We start from the raw sequence: 12,403 nt of genomic DNA, 5'->3' as shown, positions 1-12,403 counted from the left end.
TTCCGGGACACGTCACACCAAACCAACAATAAATGAAGAGAAATGTCCTGTTGTAGAAAAATAGCCAATAAAGTTCTTGCGCTATTGCTCGCACTATTATTGCAGGCGAATGTCTTGAACACACGTGTAACATTAGAATAGAGAGATATAACGGTATTACTACTCCACATTTCTTTGAAAAGGGTCGTCGTAAATATAAGTAAACTTTGAATTGGATTGTTCAAGAAAGCGGGCTGGGAACACAATCGGGCGATGGATCGGCCGACTGGTTGCGGGACTTGTGCGAGGAATAAGGGGAAGTAGGGGCTCGTTGTCACCACCTGTCTGTTTTAATAGCTTTCGGAAGACGCAGTCACGTCCGGACCGTCGCACGCGCATCTGCCCATACCTTCGCGCCAAATCTAACGTTTTACATGAACATTTCGAATTTTGATTCGATGTTATTCTAAACTATGAATGAAAGAGTGAAAACTTTCAGTGTTTTGTTCAAGAATAACACACTTGTAAAGTGAAACTAAGTGAAGTGTATGTGAAAATGTTGGGATTGCTCGCCTCGGAGTACGCGGGGTATCAGAATCCGATAACTTTGCTTCAGCAGCTCATTGAGTGTGGTGATGTGCTGCTCGGGCGGGAATTCATTTGCGGTACGTTAACTTTGATAATAACAATTAATCTAAATATATAAAAGGAAAAGGTGACTCACTGACTAACTGACTGACTGATCTATCAACGCACAGCTCAAACTATTGGACGGTTTGGGCTGAAATTTGACATGCAGATAGCTATTATGACGTAGGCATCCGCTAAGAAAGGATTTTCGAAAATTTAACCCCTAAGGGGGTGAAATAGGGGTTTGAAATTTGTGTAGTCCACGAGGACGAAGTCGCGAGCATAAGCTAGTTGTAGGTATATATGTATACCAATAAGCATTAGCAAGGTTTATGAATACATAAAATCTAAAAGGAAACAAAACAGCATCCAAATCTCGCAACAAAGCTCGAAGTCGACCGTCCCCGGAGTACGCGCCGTCGAATCTCAGATCGCTATCACTTTTATTTACTGCCGCATTGTCTTGTTCGACGTATCAATTCCGCTAATTAACATCGGAAATGACATAGACGTCCAGTTTGGTCGATAATACGCGTAATAATTAGTTTTAATATTTTGCATAATAATATTATTCATTGGGATTCTTGGTTTCCGCATTTCGAGCGAGGTCCAATTTTGGGATAATTTGAAAAGTAAGGCCAAATTAGCCTCCAAAAAGCTTGGGGTGCTCATCAGAGCAAAGCGGTACCTATCCTATCGCCTCTGTAATGAGGAGTGCTCTGAAGAGTTGTTTGATCTCATTCCATCCTCCTTTTTCTACAACCGCAGCGCACGCCACGGCAAACAGTGTAACCCTCACCACCTGGGTGTCTGGTGCACTTCTACCGCCCGTTGTGCCAGATCCTTTTTCCCACGCACATGCAAACTGTGGAATCAACTCCTTTCGGCGGTGTTCCCATTAGATCACAACATGGGGTTATTCAAGGGGCGGACCAACAAATTCCTGAAAGGCCGGCAACGCATAGGTGGTTCCTCTGGTACTGCAAATGTTCATGGGCGGCGGTAATCACTTAACATCAGGTGACCCGCCAGCTCGTATGCTCGCCACTTTTATAAAAAAAAAAATTGCATAAATTGCATAATAATGCGTTTCAAATATAGTTTTCATAGTAATCTGACAAAAATGCGTAATTATAAGAGAATAATATAACAATAAATCGCAAGTCCACCCACATATGGAGTACTGCTCTCACCTATAGGCCGGAGCACCCCAGTACCAACTCCTTCCATTTGATCGGATCCCTAGGAGTATTCTTGGTATAATAATGCAATGGGTTCCCAGATACTTCCGCGTTCAAGTGTATAGTCCTGTACATTAGTCAGTAATTTTCCAACTTAAAGTAATTATTTTGCATGGAGTTGTGAGCCCAACTCCGACACGCTTGGCGACCTACCACCCTCTTTCCGGAAGCATTTGATAAATACCATTGATACGTCCTAGTGATGTTCATACGAATCGAGGCCCTTTATAAAATTCATCATTCATGATTTCATGAAACATACATACATACATAAACTGCCAAAATCATAACCCTTCCTTTTGGATTTGCCGTAGTGGGGTAAAAATGCATTTTTAGGTTTCCGTACCTCAAAAGGAAAAAGAAACCGTTATTGGATCACTAGGCTGTCTGTCTGTCTGACTGTCTGTATGTCGTGTCTGTCAAGACCCGCCAAGAGAATCGAAACCTATAGGGTACTTCCTGTTGATCTAGAATCATGAAAGGCAAGAAGCAAATGTCTTATAGCATTAGTAAAGTAGTAGTAGTCAAGTAGATTAAATTATTAAATGGTTTTCTATGGGCAATTGTTACCATCAAAACCAAGGCTAAAACTATCAAATCACAATCCATTGTATTTTTCCGATTTGGTTGAATAGAATGAATTAAAAAGAGACAGTAGCCGTAGGCCTACTGGTTTTATTAATTGCCCTTTTGATCATGTCAGCGCAAGATGGGCGGGCAGTGGTTAATAGTAGACAATCCTTCATGTAACTTCCTATTATTTCCCTTTGCATTGTCTTACTTTAGCACCAATTAAACTTAGAGCATAATAAATGATAGGGGCCCCTCGATTGAATTTAATCTTTATTGTTTACGTCTATTACATGTCAGATTAAGAGCTAGCGCGCACCACGGTGCGCTGAGTTGCGGTGCGTTTTAAAATCCGCAAATTTGAATTTTAATCTATCAAAATCCTGTGCGGAAATAATTCCGCAGTGCGCGCACTTCTATGTAGTTGTATAGTTCACAGGTTTTGTGAGGAAAAAACGTACGGAAATTTGCCGTGGTGCGCGCTAGCTCTTAAACTGATTAAATCGAGAAAATCTTTTGAGTGAAAACTACTTTAGTTTGTGAGAAAATATGTCAATATTGTTTTGAGAATTAAATTGACACGTAATGATATTCGATCATCATACAAATAGATTTAGTGCCTACTCTGATGACAGTGGTAATAGTCTTCCAAAACTGTCGTAATTGGGTATTTTCCTACTTTTGAATTTGATAAATATTATTACTTTATTATAAACTAGGATAAAAATAATGACGTACGCTGCAAAAAAATATTAAAATCCAACAAAGATTTACAAAGTTACAGGCATTTTAACTTTGGAGTGGGAGGGTCTTCTATCCCTTTCTCGCAACACGAAAATTTGTATGAAACCGCATGAAGCTACTATGGCATTAGTAAGGTGTGACGTCAAAATGCTATATCGCTATCTCTGTCTAATCAGAAATATTTAAATGCTTATAACTTTTTTGTTATTTGATCGATTTAATTAGTTTTTTCAGTTAACGTCATTATTTTTATCCTAGTTTATAATAAAGTAATTGGAGTCAAATACCCAATTGTTCGAGTTGGGAATTATCATTACCTCAAGTCGTGTATAAATTAGGGACGAGCCATCTCTCATTCATTTTCAATTAACATTGTTTTAAAGTTGGAGGAGCTCATACGTGTTTGGGTAAAAACGTATGATTTTCATTTCACGCGGATAGACATAAATGGAGGCATTAAAACAGTTCTCTCACTGGAGTTTAAAATTTTGTTCGTGATGTCATCGACGTGTAACACGTCACAATTTCAATGCTCGCTTGCAAATGGAAAAGTGCCATATCTCCCTCATTTCCCCAGATGTTTCTTCTTTCGCGGTGTTTTTCAATTGCATCAGTAGATTTTTAAAATCATGTGTTTTTTTTCAAATACCACGATTGGCACAATTTGGCTCGATACAAAAAAATCGCGAAGTTTCCCCAAAATACGCATTTTGTACTCGACCATTAGGAGAAAAACCAGTTTTATTCGATTGATATAAAACCAATTTCAATTAAATTCTTCTTCTTCTCTCCCTTCTTCCTCGCTGTTCTTCCTTCTTCGCTGAAACAGAGATCCAAAAAGAGTCATGGTTTCAGACCCTAGAAGTTGCCATTCACGTTTCTCCTGCGCAACTTGACACCTTTCTGCTTTTAATATTATAGCTTTCAGTCTTTAAATTAATCACAGTTTCTTTCCACAACACCTTTTTGATTAGAACCAATACCTCTATATGGTTTTCATTTAAGGAATTAAGTTCTTTTTGCACGTGCCTCTTGACATAGTCTTGGCATTCAAATAATAAGGAAAGTTTGCAAGTTACGAAATCTAAAAACAGCGTATTTTTTTGGCTTCTGTTGTTTTCTCAGGGACAAAATAGCGACCCTTTTAAAAATTTCCACTACCCTTTGCGTGAAATGGTCATGCTTTTTGGATTGTTTTCAGTTCTTGTTGTTTTTCTCACGTTTTGTTCTTGTCGCTTTTAAATAGATATTGGCACCGATTCTAAGCACAAACTAATTTTAGAGTATTCGCACCCTCTTCTTACTATTGAAATATGAAAAGGACAGAAGCAGTTTGACATTTCTAAATTTAATTTTTAGATGGTAAAACCCGTGATTTTAGCACGCACTCGCGAACCTACTGTTTAAATTTGTATTGTGCACTAAAATTTAGAGTCTTTAAATGTGAAAGTCATGTTCCGTTCCTTTTTTAGCATTAGTAAAAAGAAAAGGATGCAGATACTCTAAATTTAGTTTAGAGAGAGACTAGAGAATCGGGGCCATTGCCATTTTAAAGAATAAGGTTTTTTGTTTATTGTCATTTTTTCATAAAGTTGTACATTACATTTGTGTTGTTATTAAAGTCATAAATTTTAATATTGTTTCCAAAACTAAAAATATTTCCAGTGTAAAATTTGCTTATTGTTCAGTAGGCCCTGCCTCCAAATGAACTGTAAAACTGCATCTTGTTGTACGCTTAGTTGAAACAATAAATGGCAATGAAAAAAGTCATCACTTCAGTAAATTTTTTCATTTACTCCGTGGTTTGTGCATCTAGCCACAGTAAAAGTTATTTCGTACTAGCTGATGCCCGCAACTTCGTACGCGTGGATTTACGTTTTCAAAAATCCCGTCGGAGCTTTTTGATTTTCCGGGATAAAAGTACCTAGCCTATGTCCCTTTTCAGGTCTTAGACTATATCCATGCAAAAAATCACGTCGATCCGTTGCTCCGTTGCGACGTGATTGAAGGACAAACCAACAAACAAACACACTTTCGCATTTATAATAGGGGTAGTGATTGTTGACGAGTCGCCTTTAGGATATATTTTAGTCGCCAGATAGTCTCTGTTAATTTGTATACGCATATTATACGCATTGTCTAGGTTTTAGGGGTTAGGCCCTAACCTAGACAATGCGTCTCCAGCTGTGGACGTCTATTGGTTGATGATGATGATGATGATGATGTCCAGCGATAGTCAGCTTGCCAACTGGTTTGAGTTCACTTATCAAAGGATTTTTACGCAATTCGCTATAGCATTCACCATGTTAGCATTGGCTAATGTGAACTGGAAGCTTTAAGTGCAGTCTTTTGTTTATGGCATATAGATTGTAGAGTGTGTGGTGTGGGGTCATTCAGTAACGTAATGATACGATCTCAGTCCGTCAAGCGTTACGGGTGACGTGATTATGCCACTTATGTGTATGTATGCCATTCTGATACGTTCTCATAGTTTTCTTTTGCGTCATTATTCGTAGCATTGGTACCGTTAACGCTAGTTCAAATTGTTTTAGTAGCATTCCTACTCTATTGTATTGCTATTGGAATAATGTGAAGAAAGTATTGATTGTAATTTGTTATGTATCAAATATTAATTATTAGCCTCTCTCATAGGCTAGATTGTAATGGTAGTAAAGTACTGTTGTCAGTACTTTACCCTTTAGAGGATACCCGCTACTTCGTACGCGTGGAATTGAGTTTTTTTTAAATCCCATAGGAACTCTTTGGTTTTCCGGGATAAAAAGTAGCCTATGTCCTTCCCCGGTTCCACAAGTTATCTCTGTACCAAATTTCGTCGAAATCGGTTGAAGGGATGAGCCGTGAAAGGCTAGCAGACAGACAGATACACTTTCGCATTTATAATATTAGTATGGATGACAAGAATATTATAGACGATGTGAACTGCCTTAAGAGTTAAAAGGTTTAATTTTCATTAAAATACTTTTGTTGTATAGATTTTTTAGAAATCAATCCAATATTGTCACATGGGTAGGTAGGAACATTTTATTATTTGTTCTGTTACAACAGTTATACGTATAAATATAAAGAGCAACACATTTGCATTCTCGCAACGGTACAGTCCACAGCTAGACATTTTATCATCCTAATCTTTGCATGTTTCTTAGAATGAAATAACGCTTTGAACAATGCGGTGGTCGGTTTTTAGATGTATGGTACGCGACAGGTTGAAATGGCAATCGGGGAGGGAAACCACGCACACCCGCACAGTCCCAGCGCTTACCCAGTGCGGGGGAGCGCAAGTGACATGCGGGTGTTCGGGACGTCCCTCCGCCTCATACCCCGATCGCCATCTCGACCTGTCGCATACTATCTCGTATTTATTTCTATACATTTTATTACGCGCATAACTTAAAAATATTTGTATTGTATTTTGTCATGTAGTATTTTTACTAGGTTTATACCTATTTCGTTTAAACATGAGAACTTTTCGTACGATTCAGCCGTCGAACTATAGCCCGTTTTTCTTAGTTTGACGGCCTTAGTTGGCGCTTGACCTCCTGAAGTTTTTTACTCGTACTATAACTTCATTGTCACTTCGCGGTAACAAGGTCGTATGGGCCGTGTATAGTGCGCCTTTTACTCATTTCAGCGAGAAGCTACCTATAGCCCGCGAATAGTTCGAGATGGCCATCGGGCAATGAGGTGGGGGGACGCCCCGCACACCCGCACGTCACCCGCGCTCGCCGGCACCGGTTTAGCCCGGGAGCCGTGGGGGTGTGCGTGGTGTTCCATCCCCGATTGCGATTTCAACCTGTCGCGTACTTGTTCACGAATAGGTAAATATCCATACTTAATATTATAAATGCGATAGTGTGTCTGTCTGTCTGTCTGTCTGTCTGTCTGTCTGCTAGCCTTTCACGGCCCATCCGTTCAACCGATTTTGACGAAATTAGGTACAGCGATAGCTTGCATCCCGGGGAAGAACATAGGCTACTTTTTGTCTCGGAAAATCAAAGAGTTCCCACGGGATTTTTAAAAAATCTAAATCCACGCCCACGAAGTCGCGGGCACCATCTAGTTTACTATATTTTATGAGTGGAGTTAGCGGCAGGTGTCAAGTCGTGCATAGCATTAGAACTAGCCGTATAGGTATAAGTATAGAACTACCTATAGCTACTTACCTATCTAATCGTGATTTCACCAAGACTTTTTAAAAGCAATCTCATATCGATTTGATCACTAAAAGCCTCGGGAAAATGAGTGTGCTTAATAATATTTGGGCAAGTGTTGGTACAATGGGCGCGACGCATTATCCCGTAGGTCGGCGACCCGCGGGAGAGCTAGGTCATTGCTATCTACGTGCCCCCTTTACGTTTCACGAGGCGTCTGCAACGTAGAACCACACTGACGACGAGTCGCTTGAAATAAAACTACTCTTAAGATAGGTACGCTGCGTCGTCTTGCACGCCTCTACATGTCACTGTGCATTACTGTGTCTATCTAAGAATCTATTAAAAGAACTTCATCATGATCAACCCATCGCGGGCTCACTACAGAGCACGGGTCTCCTCTCAGAGTGAGAAGGGTTTTGGCCATAGTCTACCACGCTGGCCATGTGCGGATTGGTAGACTTCACACACCTTTGAGAACATTATGGAGAACTCTCAGGCATGCAGGCAGTGGCGTGCAGGTCATAGAGGCATAAATGCACTGCTTACCCCAGTTGTAATAGCTCAATGCTACATTATGACCTGCCATTAAACAGCAGGGCGATTGTCTAAAACCTGCATCAATCATTATTACAATCTCAATTGTTCTGATTGGCTGAATTTGTGCCATTCTTGTTGCAACAATGCATTGTAGCCAATAGTGAGCGAGCATTAACCAATCAGAGGTGATTGCGATCGTTACATTGTAGCTGTCAAACAACCGCGGTAGGGCCACAGGTTCCTACCTAACTAATGCCTACCCTGGCTTCAAACCCTGTGCACGCCACTGCATGCAGGTTTCCTCACGATGTTTTCTTTCACCGTTAAAGCAAGTGAGATTTAATTAATTAAAACGCTCATAACTCCGAAAAGAACTTATCCTCCTAAAAAGGCTCATTAGTTATTACACTTAGTACAATCGAAGATTATGTAAACGGTAAAAAAGCGTGGATTTGACTCGCTCCAGCTCGACTCGAATACAATATGGCGTAACATTATTGTAAATTAAACATTGAAAAGAGCAACCGCCGAGTTTCTTGCTGGTTGTTCTCGGTAGGAACAGCATTCCGAACCAATGGTAAATTATTTCGACGATAAGTTGTTAGATTCTGTTGCAGTGTTAAAGAAAATGACGAAATAATATGTAGTTTGTAGGCTGACAACTGTAGACTGGAATTTAGCCTATATTATTATCGTCTGGTCATGGTTAATCGTCATCACCATCATCACTCTAATTGCGTCCATTACTGAACATAGGCCTCTCTGAGAGTCATGGTCATGGCCTTTATTTCATGTTTAATAATGTTATTAATGATATCATGTCTCTAATCTCTATTATACCTAACGTTGCGACACGCACAAATAGGTTAGAATTAATCTTACAGTGTATTCTTGCTCTTAAGTAAAAAGCATAAGACTAGATAATGGTTTCGTTCTAAATAAAAGGTGTTTGCTTATAATCTAAGGCTTTTAATATTTATATGGGGGTATGAACCTTAAGAAAATTGGTTTATTGGGAATTTGTTTGAAGTATTTATTACCTATATACGAACGATACCTTTTCATACGAAAAAAATAATCAAAATTTGACCTAAAATATTTCACCTGAACAGTTTCGGCATGAATATTTTTATAGGTTTTCTTCTTTATGTGCAAAATGTTTCTTAAATTCCGTTAGGTTGTGCTAGGAGGTAAATACGATACGTGGTATCTTAAACCACGTATCATATTTACCTCCTCAAAATTGTTTAATGTAGCCAATTTCTGGGTCTTACGACACGTAAAGACTACACTGCGCTTCTGAAAGCAGATCCAGTTAAGAAAGACCGGCAAGAAACTCCGCACTTAAGTACTTTTTTTACAAACCAAGTCAAAAACACGTCTTCAATCAAAAGATGACCTAAGAGATTGCTGATTGAATCTCGAATTTCCAGAGAAAATTATTAAAGGAAAAATTAAGTAGGTAAACGGCTCTAAAGAAAAATCATGAGAAGATCTCAAATTGTCCCAATTGAATATTTTTCTCATGATTTTTGAGTCATCGCGATCTGATAGGTACATACTTACTATGAAGTTTATTTTATGTTTTCATAATTGGGGAAAGTCCGGAATATCGTCCCGAAGGACTGTTAAAGTGAAAAAATAGAGTGAAACTTTGTTTGCGCACGCACTTGCGCAATATGATACTTCTCTGCGTTGATGGCTAGGTATCTATATAGGTATAGGGCATAACTAAGTGGGCTGCTGCGTCAGTGGAACGGTGCGCGTCAACACACCCCTCCCGCACCTCTCTACTATCGCAGGACCCTACTAAGTTACTCGAAAGTTATTTGAAATATCCGCTGTGGCCAAAATTCGGTCAGGGCATTACATAGTTGGAGTTTTATATCTTTTACGTTCTTAACACACGCTACCGTTCTTGGACCGTGTTTGAAAGTCGAAAGGGTATCGGCCGGGAGTCGAAACTGCACAATGACTGTTTACATTACCGCTCAGCGCCTAAACAAACACTCGGCCCTTTCTCATACCACACTATAAGCGGCGTCACAAGCGAATTCACCCCTTAAGGCGATCACAATAACAGCTAAGATCGCTTGTAATCTTACTATGTACGTAAGGTACATGATGTTATTTGAAAACAGTCTTCGAGTGTGACCAAGGTATTTTACCGCTTAAGAGATTTTAAAGCTAATGTATGATAATATGTGCCGTGTTGGTCTAGTGGTTAGAATGTATGTTTGTTCACCCATGGTCACTATGTTCAGAGCTGACTAGGGCCTTTAGAGTTTATTATAACAATTTGTGGGTTTTGTATTTAAGTACGTAATCCATACTTCCATACTAATATTATAAATGCGAAAGTGTGTCTGTCTGTCTGTCTGTCCGGCTGTCTGTCTGTCTGTCTCTCTGTCTACTCGCCTTTCACGGCTCATCTGTTCAACCGATTTTGACGAAATGTGGTACTGCGATAGCTTGCATCACGGAGAAGGATTTAGGCTACTTTTTATCCCGGAAAATCAAAGAGCTCCCACGGGATTTTTAAATACCTACATCCACGCGGACGAAGTCGCGGGCATCATCTAGTATTATATACTTGGTAAAATTGTTATATATAAGAAAACTTCACTTAAAACGCATAAAGTAACTGAAGCGGTGATGTACCTATTCCCCTTTGCTCCCCAAACTCCAACTAAGAGTAAATCCTTTGCTAGGAGAGCTACTACTACAGTAAAACCTTTCGATTTCAGCCCGCTCTTTAAACAGAGCTTCTTTAAATGTTCATGGCCGTCCAATAATGTATTACAGTATTGTACACAGAATTTTGGATAGGTATAGAAGTGTTAAAAGATCGTGACTCCGGGCCGAGCCTGTCGCCGGGCAGATGTCTCGTAAAACATCAGTGCATGTTAAAGTAAAAAAAACAAACGTATTTGCGCCGCGTTATAGTTTTACTTACGTTGCTTTGGATGCTAGAGGTATACCTAATTACCTATATTACTTACGTGCTATCGAATTATGTACAGTACATGTATAAAGGAGTGAGTTGCTGAAAATTCTGTCTTTGTAATAAAGCAGTTGCCATTTCTAGTACATTACTTACAATTCTGTGCATAATCTATATAATATATAAAAGGAAACGGTGACTGACTGACTGACTGACTGACTGACTGATCTATCAACGCACAGCTCAAACTACTGGACGGATCACGCTGAAATTCGGCATGCAAATAGCTATTATAACGTAGGCGTCCGCTAAGAAAGGATTTTTCAAAATTCAACCCCTAAAGGGGTAAAATAGGGGTTTGAAGTTTGTATGAAAGTCTGTCAGTTTTGAAGTTAATATTTTTGCAATTAGCAGTATAACATATTTTATTAAGCTTATGTTAAAATCTCATAGTTAAAAATAAAACCTAAGGGTGTAAAATAAGGGTTTAAAATTTGTGTAGTCCACGCGGACGAAGTCGCGGGCACAAGCTAGTAATAAATACAACACAACATACACAACACATGTGTACATAATATTAAATTAGTTTTTTCTTCTGTTTCAGGTTTAGACAACCGGATATCAAACTCAAGGAGTTCAGTCTCGCCGTAAGTTGATTTTTTACGTTTGAATACCTACTAATTTTTAAGTACTTAATCATAACTTAATTCAAATTGGTTAATTAATTTTCATAAGGTCAAGTTTATTGCTTGGTTAAAGGGCAAAACTGCTTTGTGAATTTAAATAATGAAAAAAAAGGTTTATAAGTAGTTACCCAAGTTTTTGACATTATATTTTAAATTGCTGTCAAGTTAATTTATTAAAAAACTAGTTTATGCTCGCGACTTCGTCCGCGTGGACTACAAAATTTCAAAACCCTATTTCACCCCCTTAGGAGTTCAATTTTCAAAAATCCTTTCTTAGCGGATGCCTACGTCATAATAGCTATCTGCATTCCAAATTTCAGCCCGATCCGTCCAGTAGTTTGAGCTGTGCGTTGATAGATCAGTCAGTCAGTCAGTCAGTCATTCAGTCAGTCAGTCAGTCACCTTTTCCTTTTATATATATAGATATATAATTCTAGTTTTAAACATAATCAAGCACTAACGAATTTTACGAAAATATCTATTTAACCCACTAGAAGTCACGAAAAGTCACAATACTTGTTTGAATCTTTATAGTGGAAATCATCTTCATTAATATTTTGCTTGTATTGACGTTCCAAGTTTGACGGTGCCTATTTGTAACGTAACTTTAATCGCCTGATTTATATTACGCAACTGGCCCTAAAGGATTTAAAGGCTTTATACGTGTATTTGTTGTAATTGCAGGGACGTGGTGAACAACCTTAGGCTGTCGGAGAGTGACGACGAGGTCGCTGCCACCACCACCAGGCTAGAACCGTGAGTTTCCATTTCTATTATTTTATTTTATTACAGATCCTTGCTATGCTTACAGCTTAATGCCAAAGAGCATTACAAGTGAAAACTTCTCTAGACTCGTTAAGCGATTTTGGGATGGGACCCCAACGTCTATCGGTTTTCGGA

The 12,403-nt window shown here is 39.0% G+C and overlaps 1 protein-coding gene across 3 annotated transcripts in view; it reads left to right on the top strand.

Annotated features, from left to right (window-relative positions):
• Positions 1–12,403, top strand: part of LOC138403926 (AF4/FMR2 family member lilli-like) — a 195,671-nt gene that overhangs the window by 159,797 nt on the left and 23,471 nt on the right. For 2 of the 3 annotated variants that reach the window (XM_069506172.1, XM_069506173.1), the window contains exons 10-11: positions 11,422–11,464; positions 12,188–12,259. In XM_069506172.1, the coding sequence (XP_069362273.1) occupies positions 11,422–11,464; positions 12,188–12,259 (115 nt within the window). Of the gene's footprint in view, positions 1–256; positions 645–11,421; positions 11,465–12,187; positions 12,260–12,403 lie in introns of those variants that run through there. The other variant, XM_069506174.1, reaches the window with a different exon arrangement.

This window comes from Maniola hyperantus, chromosome 22 (assembly GCF_902806685.2).
Source record: "Maniola hyperantus chromosome 22, iAphHyp1.2, whole genome shotgun sequence".
NCBI lineage: Eukaryota > Metazoa > Arthropoda > Insecta > Lepidoptera > Nymphalidae > Maniola > Maniola hyperantus.
Note: the sequence above shows the minus strand (reverse complement) of the source record. Positions and strands in the feature narration are given on the sequence as shown.